This window comes from Macadamia integrifolia, chromosome 3 (genome assembly GCF_013358625.1).
Source record: "Macadamia integrifolia cultivar HAES 741 chromosome 3, SCU_Mint_v3, whole genome shotgun sequence".
In the NCBI taxonomy this organism is placed as follows: Eukaryota; Viridiplantae; Streptophyta; class Magnoliopsida; order Proteales; family Proteaceae; genus Macadamia; species Macadamia integrifolia.
The window spans coordinates 34,774,964-34,797,157 of NC_056559.1; the positions used below are offsets into that span (position 1 = coordinate 34,774,964).

The window sequence follows — 22,194 nt, forward strand, 5'->3', positions numbered from 1 at the left end:
TTTATAGAGAGGGGGAGAAGACCCATTAGCCACAAGGATGGCGGCTCAACGGTGTGCGGCATGTATTCCAGCCGTTTGAATGTTCATTATACATTATCATTCACTGCAGATAATTTGAACTTCAAGATTGATTGTGTGGGGATGAGGCTCAAGGCAGTAGTAGCAATTAGCAAGGGTGTCAGTTGGTTTAGTTTTGGTTATTCAATTCGGTCCAAAATGGAAAATATGGAAATATAGAAATCAAAATTGAACTGGATCAAAAATAGGAAAATATTTTAGAAATAAAAACCGAATTGACATGGTTTGATTTTATTTGATTTTGTATTTGATTCTTTATTCGGTTTCATATTAAGTTTATGTCATATTTTAGGTGTTTAGGTCAATTTTTTTATATATTTATTAAGAAAAAAAAAACACTTATTAGTTTCATATTAAGTTTAGGTCTTTTTTTCAAGTGTCAAAGGGAAATAGAATTGCCGAAAGAGGGGACTATAATAATAATAATAATAATAATAATAATAATAATAATAATAATAATAAAGAGAAAGAATTTGTCATCCTCATTGATTGAAATAGTAAAAAGCAATATAATTTTAATTGATTTCTTATTTACTTCAAAAAATAGGTAATTTGATTCGGTTTAACGATTTAATTATAAAGTCAAAACCAAATCAAACTAAGAAAAGATTTCTTCCTTCAACCAAAACCGAGTCAATTTACTTCAATTTGATTTTAAACGATTGATTTCAATTTCGATTTTAGGTTTTTCTCAGGAAGTTCGAATAAGCTCACACGTATTCTGCATGAAGGGTTCTCTCTCTCTCTCTTGTGGTGAGAATGAAAAGATAAATTATAAAAGATGCGTCAAAGTATCGGAAAAAAATCCTCTGCAATTCTGATATCGTACAATTCCGTGCAATACCACCTTCAGGCGGTGACACGTGTATTGATACCAATACAATGGCTCATATCTGATTTAAATGCCTCTTCATTGATTTAATGTTTTATTAGTTGTACCAGATCTGGGCCATTGTATTGGTATCAATACACGTGTCACCGCCTGAAGGTGGTATTGCATGGATTTGTACGAGATCGGAATTGCAGACGATTTCAACCCCAAAGTATCATAATTCAGGTTACAAAAATTATAGGTAAGACGCCTTATTCATCGCACTAAGGGCTATCTTAGCAAAAAAAACCAACCAATTCATTCGTAGGCCTAAGCATAAAAGTAAGGTTATAAAAAAAAAAAAGAAAAAAAAAAGGATTGTGCTCAAAGATCTTCCGAATTGGACCACACTTCCTTGATCCTCCATCCATTCAGCTTTGCTTCTTTGGCTCCACTAAGGATTCCCCTGGTTGCCCTCTGATAACAAACTCCGCTTGTAATGTTTCATTTTTTTTTTTAAATAAAATATCAGAAATTGGTGGGATCCTTTATATACAGACTAATACCTTAATCGAGTCGGTCAAGATCAAATTTGTTAATCAAAGTGCTGCTCTGATTGCTCAAGACATCATTTTTCTACCGAGGAACAAAAGATCATTTCGTTCCATTTTTAAGTTAAATAGTTAGGGATATTCCATTAGTAATGCCAAAATGGGTGGACAGAATCAGTACGATAAGATCTCTTCTGTTCAAATCAGTAAATAAATATTTTCATTCGGAATGGACAAAAATTTACTACATAGCACTGGGGATCAGCCTCTAATGAATCACAATAAACCACCAGATTTCTGTTGTGGCAGAAAACATGAATCACCACAACTTCCATTACATTCAAAAACTTGGCTTCCCCCCCCCCCCCCCCCAATCTTTGTTTCCACTACCCAACATGAATGAGTAAATCTTTGTATGAAACCTGCCTTATTTCCTTCCTCCTTCCAGTCCCACCATTACAGTCTCGAGATTTCAGGGTAGCATGGCATCCTCTTTGAGCCGGAAGCTTTAAAAGATTTCTTGTTGTCTTTTACACAGAAATACACAGAGGAGCTTTGACAAGTAGCTCACACTCCAGTAATATACAAGCTAGCTGCGAAAACTATGTCACGCTTTATTGCGTTGGAAGCAGTTTCCATTTTCTTGTAGAGTGCAGAATTACCCATAATTGCTGCAGCATTCTTGAATTCGCGACATGTCTCATCAAGTCGGACAATGGTTCGCACAATCAGGCCTTCAGGAACATCTGTAAGCTCACAGATATCAGCAAATGGTGTACCCTGCCATAAGACACCAGAAGTGTGTAGTGAGCCACTTAAATATATATCAGAAGCGGGTCTCTCTAGCATAGGAACACAAAACAGAAACGAACCTTTGCCCATTCATAAACTACTTCAACAAGGCCAAACTTTAGATTGTCTCGTGCATACTCCTCGGGAACTATTCCTATTTTGAAGTGTGCTTGTAGCTCCCCAAGTCTTATCGCCGTCTCATACAGTCTAATGATGAAAAAAATTGAAAGAATAAGAAAATCAGACAGCAAACATCGAATTGAGTCCATATTTGCCGTAAATAAGAAATTCGAACAAATCCATCTGGTTGATAATATCATCCAACAATTAACTCAGTGAAGCCTACTGCAGGAGGGTTATTTTTCAATTACTGCTGAAACCCAACATACTGAAGCTTAGTTCAGATGAACTCAAGAAGCAATATGGAAATCCACTGCATATTACTAGTTGGTAATTAAGAAGTGATGGTTGGTGGAAAAGAGAACAGAACATAACCTTTTTTTTGCCTTAGCCAGATTGTCAGTTAGAGAAGGTTCAGAAGTGTTTTTTTGTTGAAATACAAGGGCAGACATAAGTGCTACTGCTTCTTCTGGTTGAAGGTCATCCAGTTGGTTCTCAAATAAGCACTCTGTTGATATCAACTCCTCACCAGAATTCATCTCACATGCCACACGGCCCTTGATCTGAACTACAAGGTCAGAGTCTATACAGCCAATTTCCTTTAGCACGTCAATCTGCAAAATCATAAGACAAGATGTTACTAAGAGTCAGATATCATGCATCAATACTAATCAGATAAATTAACCGCCAAGAACACATTTTTGTCATTAGCCAGATACCATGCCACAAGGAACAAAAGAGAGCAATTTTTTAAACTTACACGACCCTGAAAATCCGGCATCTTTTCGAGTGCTTCATCTGACATTTGATATTTAAGTGTATTCACTTCCTCTCTATGCTTGCTGAGCTCTTTTGCCAGCATAATGTGTTCCTTAAATTTTATGCATCCATAACACTTGTTCCCAGCCATCTTTGTTAGTAGATTGGTCCATGCATGGTATGCATCCAATGTATCCATGTCTCTCAGCTTCAGATCTAAAATAGGTTACCATTATAAGCTTATCCTCCAAATAAGGTTGAGAAAATTAGAAATAGTTCCATTTTGGATTCCAAAAAGCATGCATTTTGCCATCCATTAACCAACAAAACAACTGAAAATTATATCTCAGCTCACAATACTAGTGCGTAAATATGTGTGATACATTGGACAGTGTATACACATAATTTTGGACAAGCCAAGTGGAGCTATTCATTCCAATTCAGGAATATGGTCATCTAGAGCCCATTGTTTGAAAAAATGAATATGACTACAAGGGAAAGGATTAGCATTATAGAGAAATTAGACAAATATTCAAGAACACAACTTGAGGATTAGCATGTTAGCAACAATTATTTGTTGTAATAAATAAGAGGCTACTAATAGAGAGAGAAGATACAAAGTCCCTACAGGAAAGACCCACTATTAATAATGCAACAGCGACAACAGAAAACAAAAGCTCAAAAGAAACAACATCTCAGAAAGAAAAACAAATTCCAAATTTTTTTATTTATTTTTAATGGGGGAGAAAATTTCAATCAGATATAATGCAATATCACAGATCATTCTAAACTGTGAGTCCAATCAGGAACAGAAGTTTTCTTTTTCAAATGGTTAAAATTTAGGGGGATTGAACCTCATGTTATAAACCAGAACCACAGCCAGTAAGTGTACAGTATGCATGCAGGGCTGAAATCTCATTCAGGATGCCCTACTCCAACATATCAACTCCTGCTGCACAATAACTTCAGTGCAGTCAGAAAAAGTGTGGCCCACTATTTAAACATAATGTTCTGTTATAAAACCTTAAAAAAAGAGACCTGGTCAATGGGGCAGGTAATTCTAACCCAGTCAAATCAGCAGGAAGAGCTGGCCAACCTAAATGCCACCTTAAAAAATGTCACATGCATGGTCATCTTTGCGCACACACATGTGGGTGTATACAACTCTAGCATTGTCAATCATGAGCTTTGTGTGTCTGGATAAATATTGGACAACCCATGATCATCAACTAAATATCAAAATTGGGCCTTGAAATAATACTACAAACAGAAAACCAGAACTAATAATGTAGAAGAAGAGAGAAGAAGGAGGAGGGAGGAAGAAAGGAGAGAAGAGACTGCTGCAAGAAAGAGTAACAGTCCATACCCTGCATCAGTCCTCTCACCACATTATATTAGAGTGAACAATTACAATACTGCAAGGACAAGGATACCCTTCACTCCTTGCGGTAGTAGAAGACTAATTAGGCTAAACAATAAAGACTAAAACCAACTAAAACTGATTACCGCAGGGTCTGACACTATACTCCAGTGGTACCATGTACATAACTTAACGGGCCTTGAATCCAAACCACTTCATCCAAAGTCCACCACCTAGTTCTATCCTAAGTTCACAACTTCACATTGTCCAAGAAACTAACCAAGAAAGTCATATATAAAACCGATGTACTCCTAAATGAGAAGTTCAGCTATGTCAACTCATAGAAATCCAACTAAATAAGCACACACACAGACAATGAAATAAAGATACATTACACCCCACCCTAAACAGCAATCAAGAAAATAGTTCTTCCCATTAATCATGACTTCCCACCTATAATAAACTCTAATATGGAGGCCATAGTATTTGATAGGAATTCCAATTTACTCGCCAAAAACATAGGAATGGCTAGCAGGGGCATAAGGTGAAACGTTGGCATGAAATAACTCCTGTATTCTTTGAAATAGGCAAAATCTCATCAAATTAACTTTAAAATACTAAATTAGAAAATTTTACATATAACCTAAATGAATTTATTGTACAAATGCAATGTTCAGCATGTAAGGTCCATACCTTTTACTGCATCTAAAGCTGGAGGGTATTTTCCATTAGATTTCTTATTTAATAACTCTTGAACTGTTTTGGAGTACGCAGTACTACTATCGTATTCAAGAAGCCCGGCTTGATCAATCGTTATTTTGCAGTTGCATATGCTTAAGAAATCTTTGTTTTCAAGACCAATAACTTCATAATTCAACCCAGCTGCACTACCACGGTGAGGTAATTTTATATTGACAGTAACTGATCCTTTGCGAGAAGTAGAACTGCTAACTGTATAGTAATCATCTTCTGGACTGCGTTTTGATTTTGGAACAATATAATAACCTTGAATAGAACTGCCACTATCTTTCCCTAGCAATTTCCCATTGACCGAAGGATCTTGCATAGATAACAGCAAATCAGGCCTCAGTACTAAAACAATATATTGCTTACTACTAGCAGAAGGTGCTTTCAGTACAACTCCAAGAAAGTGATCTTCAGCCTGTGATATAGACACCCAACGAGAAAATTTACAGTATTAGGGATAACTGTAGCATTTTGAGTGAATAAAAAACAATGTCCAATATAAAGTTCAAAATAATTACACTGTGGATGAAGGTTTACAATTGCCATGCACCTTACTGGACGTAATTTAGAGTTTACAAACTACGGAAATAGTATACGCACGAGTTATAAGAAAACTTTTTTTGATCTTATTTGTTGCAGGAAATTTAAAGCTACTATATTAAATCCTCTGATAATTGACAACTGAATTGTAACTCTAGAAAAAAAAAAGTTTGCTGTCTACGGCAGAATTAAAGACCAAAGAAACAAAGAAAGAAATATCATAAAAAAAAAAACAACCAAAGAAATTTCGAGAAAACTCCATTGGATAGCTGTCCAAGGCTGCACAGTTGTCCCCACGATTTGGGTTCGAGAGACCCAAAAGCTCCCAGCCCAAGTAGGCTGGCCCAGTTCCAAAACTGGTTGCCTCTATGGCCATGTGGGCTGGTCCCCTAATTGGTGTGATGAACCATCCCTATGATTCTTCCGGCTGGAATAATACTTACTAAAGAATCGATCTACAACACTTAGACTAGGATTTCTAGTCCAACTAATCGTGTGGCAATTAAGGAAGAACCAAAAGATGGATCTTTTGATGAAATACCACAAGTGAACAATCAAAACTGGTTACAAATACCAACATAATATAATATTCATCATCTTTTGGATCTTTTAGTATGACAACCCCAGTGGAGATGGGGGCAGTTCATAAAAAATTAACCGACACATGATTCTATTATTGACTACCATGCAATAAATAAGGTCTCAGTGATAGTAAGCTACAGTTAAAAGATTCTCTTACAGAAAAAAGAACGGCCCGCCAGGAGTATTCTGTTGTCATTAGAGACTACTAATTTATTGACCCCTCTAAATACAACAAACCACAAGCATAGCCCCTTGAGAAGTCCTGATACCACATTGATTATGACTATTAGAGTAAGTACTCACTACTGATTGTGATTTGACAACCACCACCCTCCCAGGTGACAGAAACTGCTGCACTGCTTGAGACTGCATGACTGTATCCAATACACGATTTCTATATTTCTCAGATTCTGTTAACATTCCATAGTATTCCTCAATTGCAGGTTCACCCTTTATGCATCTGCATGCATACAATCATGTGTGAGAAAAACATGGACAGGAAAATGATAACAACAATGTGACAAAAGAAGATGAATGCTAAAGATATCCAAAATCCGAATATGAATCATCTGTCAAGCACATAACAATGAGCAAGAACTATAAACCAGCTCATAAGACTTGAGTGAATGAGTCAATGAAAACTGACAACTAAAAGGGTGGGACATAACCCAGAAAAAGTCCTGCTTCCTCAGGCTCCCAGGAGGGTGGAGTGGAGATGGTCGAAACCTTTGGCATTTTTTGTACAAAAAGGCCACTCTTAGCCCACAGGCACTGCATATTTCTCACCAAGAAAAGAGATCCATGAGTATACTAATGGTCCTACAATACTATTATGACTTAAGCAATCCTGACTGATATACTATGTTACCAGGATGTAGATGCAGGTATCAGAATCTGACAGAGGCACAGACTGTTGGACTTGGAAAATCCTAAAAATAAGATTCGGGGACTAGGGGGTAGAGAGATTTTTTTAATATTTTTGATATTTCATTAGCAATTTTTACTCATTTATTTAAAGGCATCAACTCCCATCTCAAAATAAATATGCTCAAACTATAATATTTTAAGATTATTCTTATCTCTAAAAAAGTATTCCAAACAGTGGTTCACAAATAGGGTCTGCAGAATTGTGCTGTGGACCCTAGATCTACTATCTTAGAAAAATAGTGCTTTGCAGTTGTGGTCTGTAGCAGGAGCTGCAGACCCTAAATCTACTAGTTCCTATAACGTAATAAGAGAGGGGGAGGGGAGGAAATATACATACATATATATATATATATATATATGTCAAAGACAAACAGAGGCAGAGACCGAAACAGGTATGCTTCCACCTTCTATGTTCTCTACATCGCCAGTGCCCCCCACATCTTATTCCTCTCCGACTCCAGTGCCTGATGAGGACATCAGCCCAGAACCTGACCGTGGTCTTAAAGTCTACCAAAGGAGGAGCCACATATAGGACCCTATGATGGACCCCACATGAGATGGACAACATGGACATCATCTTTCTAGAATATGTTTGTTAGTAGTTAAAGTTGTAGGTTTCCAGTTTCTATTTTAGAAATGATTGGATGGTAGATATTTATAACCAACCATAAACCAAATGGTTAAAGGTAACTACTCCCTCTCCATAATTGTCTTAATGTATTAAAGGCTGTCTATAACCAATATAAGGGAAGGTACTGACGAATTAAGCAGAACTTCTTGGACTCTCCATCATCTTGTAAGTCTCTCTCTCTCTCTCTTTCTATTTCTTCTTAGTATATGAGGTAAAATTCTGTCTTCTCTCTTCTATTCTCTCCCTCTTCTCTTGTCCTCTATGTCTCTTCCTCCATTGTAGTTGACATATACTGAATCCATACCCCTACGGTTTAATCTCTACCATACCTCACTCTTTCTGTTATGTTCAGCCATCAATCCACTGTTTACAATTTTAATTACATGTTACACCTGTGTTATAAAGTAAGAACAGCCTCCTTTCTTTTACTGTTTAAATTTTAGGTTTTGTTAATCACTTCATCATATTAGTATCCTGCTGTCTTTGTCAATTTCCTCTTCTTTAAGTTCTTTATATAGAATGTTTGCTGATTTCATGTGTTAGTTGAGTAGTTAAGTCATTAACGTGGCACCTATCAGTTTTGGGAATAGGGAAAGTTCGTGCATTCAATCTAATATCATGCTGCCCATGCTTCCCAACCCCTATGTTCCCCAATTGATGCCTTGTTAAGTTGATTGCATTCAGCTAGGACTAAATTGTTCATTGTTACTTAAGTCTATGTTTTTAGTCTTTATGTTCATCATGTATGCTGCTACCACTCTGACATTAGTCCACCTCTAGGGTTTGAATAGTCTTGCATCGCCTGTCCTAGCCAGCCCTTGTAAGACCCCTAGTTTCCAGGTAATTCCCTATATCAGTGCCCCCTACTGTTCACTAATTTCTCCTCCCTCCTTCCTCCTCCACCTCCTTCTTTCTGGCAGAATCTGATAATTCCGCCTCTCTCCAAACAGGACTCAAGAGGAAAAATACTCCCCTAGTTGAAGACCCACCTTTGGCCAAATCCATGCATATACAAGGTTTTAAAACTGGGATTGGTCTCAACCGATACAGACTGGATTGGTATCAGTCAGGATTGGACTGGATTGGACTGATTTACCCCTTTTATTTTATTTTATTTATTATTTTTTTTTAATGGGTGTTTTGGACCATTGTACCATTATAATCCACCACTGGATCGCCTGGATCCTGACCGATCCGATCCGATCTGATTTTTAAAACTATGCGCATATACATATGGACATGAAATTCTGCAAGGGTGACATAGCCAATATATAATCATGACAAGGAGTCAACATATTCTAACTATATCCATTCAAAAGTGAAATACATTTCCCAGCATAAATGTATCAAAATGAATCAATTTACCCAAAAGATAATACCATAAAATATTTTGGTCTAATACAGCTTCAAAATCTTTTGATGAGCACGTGAAATAAATTAATGATACAAATTGCACAATAATGAACGAAGAAATAGTGGATAAAGAAAGACAATCATGTTTCCCAGGGGACCATCAGCTTCCTCTGAACTGGGTTTCAATACAAGCAGAAAACAAGGACACTGACACAGTCACTGTCAGAAAGGATATAGGGAGTCCAAAACAGCACCTGCTGGCAAAACATATATATGTTAATAAAGAAGATGAAGAGTTAGTGTTTAGCATCTGATCCAGACATGAGTCCTTGTTATGTACATTCATAGCCCCAACACCATCAAGTTGACTAGACGACACTCTGATGTGCCACAGTCGGACATCAATTCATGAAGTGAGGGATGTTACGTTCGATCATACGTAACAGATCCAGAACATAAACACCAAATAGAAAGGTTGGTTCTATATGTTTAGCGTACAACATCAGACTGAAAGACCATACATGTGTTCCTGAATCTTAGGATTGAATGTGACCCAAGCCCGACTTGTAAAAATACAATATGAGGCAGGTAAATGTTGCCCCCACTCTGCATACTTACTCAATGGCTTTTGCTGGTTGAGCAAGCTTTAGCATGAGAAGTTGCTGCTTTTCTGGAAGTTTCTTTTGAGCATGGAATTCAGCAAAGCTTCTCTTCAACATATCTTCCACCTGCAATCATAAGACTTTTATTTAACCAACACAAAGTTATCAACCTAATAAGTTTAGAAAGCAGACATTCCACATCAATAATTAATTATCAAGCTAAATAATGAGCGTGCATATTTGTGGCTGCTAACGATTAAAGTCAAGTTCAACAATGCACTAATTATGACCCTAGAGACCAGAGAGTTGAGTGTATGGTGGTCTCTTTCCATGTCCCTATTGGCATCTTCGATACCATACTTAATTTTTGCCCTTGCACTGGATAAGTATCAGCTCTGCCATTTTAAATTAAAGAAGAGTCTATATGGGTCATGGGATGGGAATTTTTATGTTTTATATTGTAATGGGCCTATTTTGATAGCCCATATATGAGGGATGAGTGGTCCATACGAATTTAACAAGTTAGTAGGTTCTAGTCCTCTAATGTTGTGAAGTCTTGGGGATGTCAATAGGCCAGTTTCATTATTAATTGTGAAAAACCTTGAAAATGTCAAGTTCATTAAATATCTTGAAAATAGTCCCAATGTAAGTCCTTAGAAATGTACAGACCATTAAGTCAAGAAAGGAGTCCCAATAAGGGTCTAGAACCCTCCCAACCTCTCTATAAAAGGAGTTTTTGTAAGCATTTGAATCAGAATTTGAAAGAAATTGGGTTTTACCATTCTTCTGTGAGAGGGACTACAGTGAGATGCTAGGGTGGTTGGTGAGAATGTGAGATACTAACCTAGGTTTGGGGCAAGACACTTCCAAGTCATATCTTCCTATTGACATCCCCAAGACTTCACAAATTTAGAGGACTAGATAGAAGTACAACCAACTAGTTAAATTCGTATGGGCCATCAAAGTAGGCCCATTACAATAGAAACATCAAAATACCTATCCCATGGCCCCATATACCCCGTTAGGCTAGTTATTTAACCCATTAGACTAGGATTAATTAGAACTGGTTTTGAACTAGGGACCAATTCAATATTGAACCAACCCAAAATGCGGAAAAGTCTTCTCTTCCTCTTCTTTCTAGCTGAATACTGCATCAATTAGCTGATGCAGATCAAGAGAGGTTCTAGTACTAGTATTCACGTGGAACAAGCCCAAATCCAAGTCAATAAATGAGTATCCTATTCGGTTATATCGATCAGGGACTAGAAATGTCTATGTTTTCTATTGTAATGGGCTTATTTTGCTCAATTTTGGTTGTGTTCTCACCTCCCTACAATCTTGTCTAGTGGGAATTCTGAAATAATGGATTCTGGTTCAGTCTTTGGTACAAAATCAGAACATTCAGTAGATAGGATCGTAGGGAGGTGAGAATACAACCAAAATTGAGCAACTTTGTTAACAAAGGACAAAGTAAGAAAGATAAGAATATAGGACTTGAAGAGTCTCACCCCAAGCCAAGGCTAGTATCTCACTAACCATGTTCAAAAACTCGTCGAAATTTTGCTAATTTTGCGAACTTCGACATGTTTGAGATGAAACAAAAGGCAAAACCAAGAATCAGCTCTGTTTTGCCAAAATTCACTCATTTCGGTCACAAAATGCAATGTTTCGCTGAAATTTCAATCAATTTGTTTTGATCATTTCGGCTGTTTGCACCCCGAATTGGCCAAGCGAAACTCACAGGAAAATACATTGTTTTGCTCCTTTCGGTCTGACCAAAACGAGATTTTGAACTATTGGCAAAAAACCAGAAATTTCATTCAAATTTTAACTTTATTCAAGTGCTTACATGAACCCTTTTATAGAGTGGCTGGGAGAGTTCTAGACTCTTATCAGCTCTCACCGGCTTGAAAATAACTCGACTTCGAGTTTTGTAGTGACGAAGGGGTAACATGTGAGTAGCAGCTTTGACTAATCCCAAGCAAAACTCAGGCCTAAGGAATAAAGTCCTCAACTCTAAGAGCTTTCTCTTCAAAAGATTCGGTTGGAATGACAAACTCGATGTATGCAACGTCACAATCATCATCAAGAGTAAGGGATGTACCCAAGTGGTCTACGGTAATGGTATCGTCGACTTCTTCACCCTCTACTTCAGCTTCCATTGTAGTAGCAGACACCTTAAATCCCTCATCATTGTTGTCCTTAGTAATCTTTGTTGATAGAACCAAACATATTGCATGAGTCTTCACCCTCTACTTCAGCTTCCATTGTAATAGCAGACATCTTACTACCTTAGATTCCTCATCATTGTTGTCCTCAGTAATCATTGTTGATAGAACCAAACATAAGGCATGAGTGTTATGGATCACCGTACTGTCCTCGTCATAAGCAGGTTGTTCCTCAACCTCCTCCTTAGGAGACAGTCTATCATTAAATTCTGTCTACGGATTGGCGTCAACGGCTGCCACGATAGAATTCTTTAGGTGATGGGGAGAAAACTTAGCCAGTACAAATATTTGGATTCAAACCTATACCTGATAGCAGCCACTTAGTTTCATAACTAACCTGATCATGTCAATGATATGATTGAGAATATTTGTCGGGTCAGAATTTCTTAAATTGGTTTTAGTCATAGTTCTGATACCATAATAATGAGGATCCTGGTTCAGTCCTTGTGACAAAATCAGAATCCTAAATAGATAGGATAATAGGGAAGTGAGAACACAACCAAAATCGAGCAATTTTAATAACAAAGGAAGAAGTAATAAAGATAAGAAGCTATAACATGAAGAATCTCACCCCAAGCCTAGGCTAGAATCTTGCTAACCACCCCAGCCAGCTGATGTAGGTCAAGAGAGGTTGCAGCACAAGTATTCACGCCTAAACAAACTCAAATTCAAGTCTAATGGGTTAAATAAATACCCTAATAGGTTATATGGGTCCTGGGCTGGGAATTTTTTATGTTTTCTATTGTAATGACCTTATTTTGACAACTCATACATGAGGGATAAGTGACCCATACGAATTTAACTAGTTAGTTGTATCTAATCCTCTAAAGTTGTTAAGCCTTGGGGATGTCAATATGTTAGTTTCATTGTTATATGTGAACGAGAAAGTTCATAAAATATCTTGGAAAGGTCCCTTTGTATGTCCTTGAAAACGTATAAGCCATTACGTCTAGGAGGAAATTTGAATGAGGGTCTAGAACCCTCCCAACCTCTATAAAAAAAATCTATATGTAAGCATTTGAAATTAGAATTTGAAAGAAATTTGTTTTTTACCATTCTTCTGTGACTGACAGATGGCAGTGAAATGCTAGGGTGGTTAGTGAGATTCTACCCCAGGCTTGGGGTGAGACTAAGACATATTGATGGAGGAAGCCTTAGGGAAGAAGGGAAGAACTAGAATAAAAGGGGAAGGAAGGGATCACACAATCAGATATTGCACAAATCCAACCAGGGAGGGAGAAATCGCATAAAGAAAGGGGGAAGGGGAATCACACACAGCCCTAAGGCTCTCAAACATTAACTCAATTAATCATTCTTCAAATCTGTCCTAAACATTGAGTTTATGCAAGTATTTAAAAGAAAATAATAAGATTCCTACTTAGACTCTAAAACTTAAACGGAAACCCTACTTCTTTTACGTATCCTATCCCAAAACAAATATGATAAAGTAAAAGACATATTAATAAACTAAACTACTACCAGCCCACTCTGACTAAGCTAATGAATTAAATCCTGTTTTCCTATTTTTTACCCATATTTTAAAATCCATGGGATCAAAGGTCCAACACATACATAACCCAACCCAAGGCTTATTTGCAATAAAGTAAGCCCATTAAGTGACTTGTCTACATCACATATCTTCTCATCTTTCTTACTTCTTCTTTTGTTATTAAAATTGCTCAATTTTGGTTGTGTTCTCACCTCCCTATGATCTTGTTTATTAAGGATTCTGATTTTTTTGTAGGGATTGAACCAAGATCCCAATACTGGTTCAACTTAACTATGACTGGACCCAAGCAACAGTCTAAGCGGTTCGATAGTCCAGTACTCCCCACCAATCTCTTTATACCTCAGTTGTAAATTTTGTCCATTTCATCCAAAAAAACCAGAAATGTTTCGTTTCGGGGGCCAAAAAATGAATTAGTCATAAAAAATTATCTTTTATAGTTCGGTCTTTTCAGCAGTTTCAATCGATTTCGGACTTTTTGCCTGTAATCCATAGAATTCATTGATTTAGTACCTTTTCCCCCAATATTCTATCTTATCTATAGTTCATTCAAAACTAAATGAGGTTTTAGGGGAAAATTGGTTTCATTCTTAGTATTTTCCCAATTTTCTTCTGCAACTGGAAAAAAAAAAGGGAGAGAGAAGAAGAAAAAGAAACTCCTGGAGAAGACCACAGATCTTTGCAAATTCCCTCTTGTCTGAGTGCAGGATTCGTGAGATAAACTGAATCTTCTACTTCTTTTATTTGTTTGGTTGAATAGTTGAATGTGGAAGTCATTCAAAGAAGAAAGATTTACGAATGCCTTTAACACAGGCTTGTTCTCTATCTTTTGTAGCAATTCTTTATCTTTGAGACGTTATTTTCTCGAATTTTTAACAACTATTGAATAGTGGCCCAGCCCAGTCTCGATTTTGGGTTCTATGCCCTGAGAACCAAAGTTGGCCAGACCACAGTCATGCTTAGTGCTGATAAAATGTATTTTCCTTGTTAGTTATGCAAAGGGGCCCAACCTATGTCTTTTTATTCGATATCATGTCGATATTATGCTACAGATTTGCATAATCTACATTTTAAAATTCAATTAATATTAACCAAAACAAAAAAAAATTCATCGAAACAACCAAAATACTGAAAAGTTTCATTTTCTAAGCCAAAGGAGCGGCCACCAAAACGGAACTTGCAATTAAACTGAATACAGTTATTTATTTTATACTACAACAACAACAACAACAAACATAACCTTATCCCAACTAAATGGGGTAGGCTACATGATCCGATATGAAGAAAGGAAAATCAAGAAGCAACAAAATAAGGAAAAATAAGTGAAAATGGACTAAGAGAAGCAGATAAGGCAGAAATCAAAGATGCATCACAAGGACATCCCTTACACGAGGTCTACTACTCGGATCCTTGTCCTCCACAAAACTCTATCCATGGTCATAAAAGAATCGAGCCCACCATATGCATGTCTTTTCTCACCACTTCATTAATAGTCATTTTAGGCCTACCCCTACCTCTTTTGGTTCCCTCCAAATGACCCTGCTCACTCTTCCTTACTGGGGCATCTATAGGTCTCCATTGAACATGGCCATAAACACCTCAGCCGTTTCTCGTGGAGCTTGTTCTGGATTGGTGCAACCCCCAACTCGTTTCTTATACAATCATTCCTTACTCTATCTCTCCTGATCTTGCCACACAATCCTCTTAGCATTCTCATCTCAGCTACACTCAGTTTAGTCAAATCACTCTTCTTAACTTCCCAACACTCCGCTCTATATGTCATAGCTGGTTGTACCACTGTCCTGCAAAATTTTCCCTTAAGTTTAGCGGGCATTCTTTTGTCACATAGTACTCTTGATGCACATCTCCATTTCATCCATCCCACTTTAATTCTGTGGGACACATCATCCTCTATATCCCCCTCTTTGTTAAAGATAGACCCCAAGTATTTAAAACAAACACTCTGGGGCAGCTCCCGTTCCCCAAGTTTCACCACTCCTTCCCCTCCTCTAGTCTGACTGAAGGGGCACATCATATACTTTGTCTTCGTTTTGCTTATCATAAAACCTCTTGATTCCAAGTTTGATCTCCATAGCTCCAATTTAAAATTAATCCCTTCCATTGTTTCGTCTATCAAAACAATATCATCTGCAAATAGCATACACCATGGAACTAAGTTTTGTAAGTGCTTGGTTAGATCATCTACTATGAGTGCAAACAAATAAGGAATTAGAGCCGATCCTTAGTGTAGCCCAATAGTAATTGATAATTCGTTACTTTTACCCTCTATAGTATTGACACTCGTCACCACTCCCTCATACATGTCTTTGATTATATCTATATAGTTATTCACACCCCTTCTCTTCTCTAAGACATTCCAAATGAGCTCCCTTGGTACTCTGTCACAGGCTTTCTCTAAGTGAATGAAGACCATGTGTAGGTCCTTTTTGTGGCTAAAAACTTCCATAAGCCGCGTTAGCAAGTACATAGCCTCTATCGTGGATCTCCCTGGCATAAAACCAAATTGGTTCTCTGTTATTTTAGTTCCCTTCCTTAGGTGTGCTTTAATAACCTTTTCCCCAAAGTTTCATAGTATGACTCATAAGTTTTATAGTTCTATAGTTATTGCAGTTCTGAATATCCCCTTTGTTCTTAAAGATCAGAGCTACATTGCTTCTCCTCCACTTATCTGGCATAGTCTTAGTATTCAAAATCTTGTTAAATAGTTTGATTAGCCAAGACACCCCATGTCCTCCAAGGCTCTTCCACACTTCAATTGGGATCTTATATGGTCCCGATGTTCTACCTACGATCCTCTTTCATAGGGCCTCTATAACCTCGATTTGTCCAACTTGCAGTATATGTTCCTGGGATGAGTTAGAATGATGTCTATTCTCTTCCACTCCTGAGTCTCTCCTATTAGTTGTTGTATCTCCATTTAGTAGGTTGCAAAAATAATCACCCTATCTCTTCATAATGTCCTCATTTCGTACGAGAACTCTTCCATCCTTACTCTTAATGCATCTGACATGGTTCAAATCTCTGGTCATCATTTCTCTTATTTTAGTTATTTTATATATCTCTTTTTCCCCTTCCCTTGTATTAAGATTTTTATACAGTTTATCATATTTCTTTGCCCTTGCTTTCCCCATAATCTTCCTAGCCTCATTTCTAGTTGTGTGATAACATGCCATATTTTCTGCTTCGTTAGTCCTTTGCCATGACTTAAAACTCTTTCTTAGTCTTAATGGCGGCCTAGACCTCGTTATCCCACCACCAGGTCTCTCTAGAAGTTCGACCCCCATCCTTTGATACCCCTAGAACTTCTTTAGCCACCTTCTTAATACAAGTTGTCATATCTGCGCATATCTCGTTAGTTTTCCCTTTCACTTGCCTTGTTCTACCATTTTATCAGAAAAAGGTTTTATGGTAGCTCCTTGTAGCCACCCCCACTTTATCTTAGGGTAGATATGTTTGGCTTTTTTACGTTGCTTCATATTGAGCTACAAATCCAGGACAAGCAGTCGATGTTGAGACATGAAACTCTCTCTCGGTATAACCTTAGAATCTTTACACAACAATCTAGCAGATCTTCTAGTGAAAAAGAAGTCCATTTGGCTTGCATGCTGCCCACTTTTGTAAGTAACTAAATGTTCTTCTCTCTTCTCAAAGAAAGTGTTTGCAATGCAGTAGTCATATGCTAATGCAAAGTCCAACAGTGAAATCCCCTCTGCATTCCTTCCCCCAATCCGTATCCTTTAGGAACCTCTTCATAGCCTCTTGGATCTTTTCCCACATGCCTGTTTAGATCCCCACCTATAATATTTTTTTCTCCCTGACCAACACAATGCATCACATCATCCATATGCTCCCAGAATTGTACTTCAACACTTTCATCAAGTCCAGGTCTTTGTCTACTACTATGCCCATTCCACCTCTCCCACTTTCGCTTCCCAAGTACCATAGCTTGAAGTCATCCAACCTCTTAGCTTTGCTGCCCTTCCATCTCGTCTCTTGAACACATGCAACACTAATCCTTCTTCGCAACATAACATCTATCAACTCCATACTTTTACCCGTCAGAGATCCGATATTCCAAGAAATTACAAGAACAATGACCAAAATATTTATTAGAAAATGCACTTAATGTTTAATCTGAGATTCTTAAGGAAATACAATTTCAATGACTGCAAAAAAAAAGAGGGGGAAAAAAAATGCTTGTGAGTACCTTCAACTCTTCAACACGAAGGAGATGCAAGATCATGGTGTAAGTTAGTCGAAATTGAGATTCAAGCCTAGTTGCGCTTCCAACTATGACATGTTTCAAATCCATCTCCTCTGGGACCTCGTCCCGACACATCACAACTACTGTACCAATCTTATCGAGTCCTCTCCTGCCAGCGCGACCAGCCATTTGAGTGTACTCTCCAGGAAGTAACTGTCTGAATTCCTTACCATCAAACTTCCTCAAAGTGTCAAAAACAACCTGCAAAAAAAAAATCCCAAAAATATATTACTCAAAATCCCATTATTTGTACAAAAGGGCAAACCAATAAACCCTTCAAATATGACACCTTCTACAATATTCCATGAATTTCAGTACTAATTTAATTGGTGCTGCAATATAGATTTGATTAATGTTGTATACAATTATACATGATTTTCTTTATGAACATCATTGAAATTGCACACTAATTCAAGGTCATTTAAATCCTTAAAACATCAAATTTGAGAAATATTATTATTGATAGTGTTATCTAAGCAAAGTATGCATGGTCTGCGAAATTTTTTCTATCTGGAGGAAAAGTACGAAAAAAGGCAACTAACAGTAAGTTAAATTAAAAAAAAAAAAATATGACCCCGAAAAGCCTTTCTTCATTCCCACATGTAAACTAGGATCAAACCCATGATTTCATGGGTACAATGTCCTCAACCAACAGATAATAGACCTGAAGCCTGTTACTGCCACTTATACCGAAAGCTCTAGCAAATCTTTGATATCTGAATTTCTGTGAATATAGTTTATACCAAAACTTCAAGAAAATCTTTGATATATGTATTTCTGTGAATATATATGACTAACTGAGAACAAAATTTAGAGGAAAGGGCACCATTTCCCAAAGGCACTATGCCAGATGAGAAAACTCTTAAACCTAAAAAAGGAAACTTGGGTAATCATTATCCAACATGATTGTATAAGCTACTTAAATTTTATTACCATATTTAGTAATGATGCTTTTTAGATGTAATTTTTACTTTAATTTTCAAGGGATTTAAATGCAAATTAAAGTGAATTTTTATAACCAAATATGGAATGATTTGGAGTTAGTTTATACAATCATGTTAGATAATGAGTACCAAAGTTTCCCTTTTAGGGTAAGATTTCACTCTCATTCCCTTTAATTTCCCTTGCAACCACACAGAGCCAAAGGAAGTCAGTTTGAACAAGCATCTAGGCAGAAAATATAGCCAACAGCTGTCACCTTCTCAGTCAAAACTTTAATGATAAAAACCCATGCAAACACGGAAGAAAACAAAATATTATTCGAGCAAAAGAAAGCAAAACATTAGCGCTATTAATTAAGAATAATCTCATTCATATCAATGCCATGAACATGACAGGCACTCACTGTTCTGGCCGGAGCATTAACCCCCATGGCAAATGTCTCCGTCGAAAATAACACCTACAGTAAGCAAAAGGAAAAGGGGGAGGGCAGTGTCAATCCATAGAAGTCCAGAAAATAACTATGAATTAATCCGTGGCATGTAAAATGAGATGAATAAAATTTTACATGTGTGTACATGTTGAAGAGAATTTTGAATGTTGAGGGAATTCTAAATATTTAAACTCCTGAGATAATTGCCATTTTGACATTGTTTTGAAAATATTAAAAAAAAAAAAAAAAAAAAAAAAAAAAAAAAGGAAGAAGAAGAAGCTATAATACTCGTTGAAATTGCTAATAAAATTAGACGACTTACCTTAATCACACCACGGCAAAAAAGCATCTCAACAACTTCTTTAACAATGGGAAGCAGCCCTGCATGGTGCACACCAATCCCTCTACGAAGAAGGCTTTGGACTCTGACTACCTGTTGGAGGAGTAAATACAGTGCTTACTAATGGATGAAGTTAAAATTGAACACATGAGAGTAGAAGAAAAACCAGAGCTCCAGAAGACCTGTGGAAGGTTCCTGTCAGATCCCTTCAGGCGTGAAAAGGCCTTGTCACAGAAAACACGAATTTCACTTTTCTCCGAACTACTGGTAAGGTCAGTCCCAGTAATATTATCTGCTGATTTATCACATCGATTCTTTGAAAAACAAAAAATAACCACCTGAAGTCATGACAAACAGAAATATTAAAAGTCTCATCTGGTAGGCTGGTAAACATGATCAGGTTAAGCCAAAAATTGAAACGAAAAAATCTAGTGAGAGGTGTTGATCATGCCTTCATAACCCAGCTGTCTGTCTCAAATTCACCACACCCAAGTGAACTGAGACCAACAACTCAGCCTTGTCCTAACTAAATGGGGTCGGCTACATGGATCCAATCAAAGACGTAATTGAGACCATTACCTATAATAGAAGAAATCCTTGGAACAGAACCCCCGCCCTGAGCCTGTGCACTCATAAGAATGCATGATGAAATGGTTTGAAGGATTAGCCAATCCCAATATCCCAATGCAGATCAGGATTAGTTGGAATCAGTCCAACCCACTAGCAGGATTGGGGGGAACCATATTGGATCTTCTGATCCTGTCAGTCCATCAACTAATCCATCATGGACCTGAAAAGGATCAGTCCAATAACGTAACAATATCTATAGTTGCATTGGACCAACAACAACCTATAAGGTTGCATTCTTCCCAATGACCCTCTCGGATAAATCTTACAGGGAAAAATATCAACACATCTGTTGTTGTATGGTTGTCCTTGTTGGCAACCCAGCCACGTGGCAGTGATGATGTGGCCAGTTTGAGTGACATGGCCGAAAGTGATGACATAGCAGCGTTGAGTATCATCGATGAGATAACCTAGCCACATTGTGTGCATGGAGTGGTTTGATTCATCCATGGTAGGTGGTGCGGGTTTCTAGGTCAAAACTGGCAAAATTGGCCTATTTATGCTCGGGGGAATTTTTGGCAGTGAAAATGACATTTTTGGAAGATTGTTTCTTCATGAAAAAGATAGATTGGAATTTATCTAGTCCAGTGCATCTGATTTTGTAGCATTCCGATACTGTATGAAGAAGTTACGGCATTTGTGGCATTCGAGGGCAGTTTTGACATTGAAGATGAATTTTTTAAAGGAAGTGTTCTCCATGTAACAATACGAAAAAAATCCAATCTTTCCAATGGTTTTGATTTCATCACATTCCGATTCCGTATGAGAAAGATGCGTCATTGGAAAGGTCTAGGGGCATTTTGGTCTTTTTACATGGCTGAGACAGATGATCGGATCTTCTGGAAAGTCGTAGAGCGTCCAGTCGCGGTTCCAACGCACTTCGTTTCATCTCGATCGCATATCGTATGAAAAAGTTACATCTGTTTCTGTGAAGCCGGTTCAAAAATCCGAACCAGAAAACCAACAGTAGCTCTCGGCCAGTGGGGGATCTTTTAGAAATTTGGTTGAATATTTGGAGGGTTTTCTTGTAATTATAAGAATCCAGGGGCTGGTGAGTGATTTAAAGAACTGGGTCTTCATCAAGTGTGACGCATGTGCATGGTGCACCATGCTTGATTCTCTTCCCTAAGATCTGATCAGATCTAGTTGAGATGAAGCCAATCGGACGGTTGAAAACAGTTTTTGCTTTATGGAAAAGCATTCAACATCACCAAGTGATGTGTCAGCACGGACCAATCCGTGATCGACAACGCACCTGGCGTTGAAGCAGGCGCTGACGGCTTGCGTCAGCATGTGTCATGATTGTGTCACGCTAACATCATTAAGATTCCAATCCTGTGGTTCTATCTTTTTGTCCGTTTTTTAAATCTGACGGTTAATATTAAAATATACTTTTAGATGAGATCTACGATCAGATCTGCGCCCCTGTTGCGCGCACCACTGGCATAGCCTACGCCACCCCTATGAAGATTCCATTTCAGACTATCTCATTGCTCTAACTTCAAATGGTCATATCTCCCTCATTTTAACTCGGATTTGGGTGAACCAAGTTGCTACTTCTTCGTTTTTTCAAGCCCTACATGCTACACCATGGTAGCAAGAAAAATGAATTTTGAGTGAAGGAAGCCTACGGTTTTGGCAAGAGAAGTTTTCCTCTTGATGATTGATCATTAAATGAGGTTTATTGCTTGATGGAAAGTGTCTTTACTCCATTAAAGTGGGTTTGAGAAGGTAGTTGAGTGTTCTTGATGTTTCATTGATCAAAAGCCAAGAGAAGAGAGAAAAGAAGAGAGGGTTTTTCTATTTGTGCTTTAAAGTGCAAGAGGACAAGGGAGAAGACTTGTGAGATGCCATAGCCATGTTGAGCTTACTTGAAGATTCAAGTCTCCTACTCTAGAGGGGAGTTGAGGATTCCAGTGTGTAGAGACTATGCTCTGAGACAACTTTGCTAACACCAGACAAGGACTGTGAGATTTTCTAAC

General features: G+C 37.7%; 1 protein-coding gene across 3 annotated transcripts in view; it reads right to left on the reverse strand.

Annotated features, from left to right (window-relative positions):
• Positions 1-1,618: 1,618 nt before the first annotated feature.
• LOC122073812 (DExH-box ATP-dependent RNA helicase DExH11) overlaps positions 1,619-22,194 on the reverse strand; it is a 33,077-nt gene continuing 12,501 nt past the window's right edge. Inside the window, exons 13-23 of one of the 3 annotated variants that reach the window (XM_042638455.1) lie at positions 19,768-19,923; positions 19,568-19,678; positions 19,219-19,272; positions 17,817-18,074; positions 9,870-9,979; positions 6,644-6,800; positions 5,165-5,633; positions 3,113-3,327; positions 2,728-2,966; positions 2,313-2,439; positions 1,619-2,220 (exon numbers count right to left, since the gene is read on the reverse strand). In XM_042638455.1, coding sequence (XP_042494389.1) covers positions 2,008-2,220; positions 2,313-2,439; positions 2,728-2,966; positions 3,113-3,327; positions 5,165-5,633; positions 6,644-6,800; positions 9,870-9,979; positions 17,817-18,074; positions 19,219-19,272; positions 19,568-19,678; positions 19,768-19,923 — 2,109 coding nt within the window. In that variant the 3' untranslated portion in view covers positions 1,619-2,007. Of the gene's footprint in view, positions 2,221-2,312; positions 2,442-2,727; positions 2,967-3,112; positions 3,328-5,164; positions 5,634-6,643; positions 6,801-9,869; positions 9,980-17,816; positions 18,075-19,218; positions 19,273-19,567; positions 19,679-19,767; positions 19,924-22,194 lie in introns of those variants that run through there. The other 2 variants (XM_042638456.1, XR_006138877.1) reach the window with 2 other exon arrangements.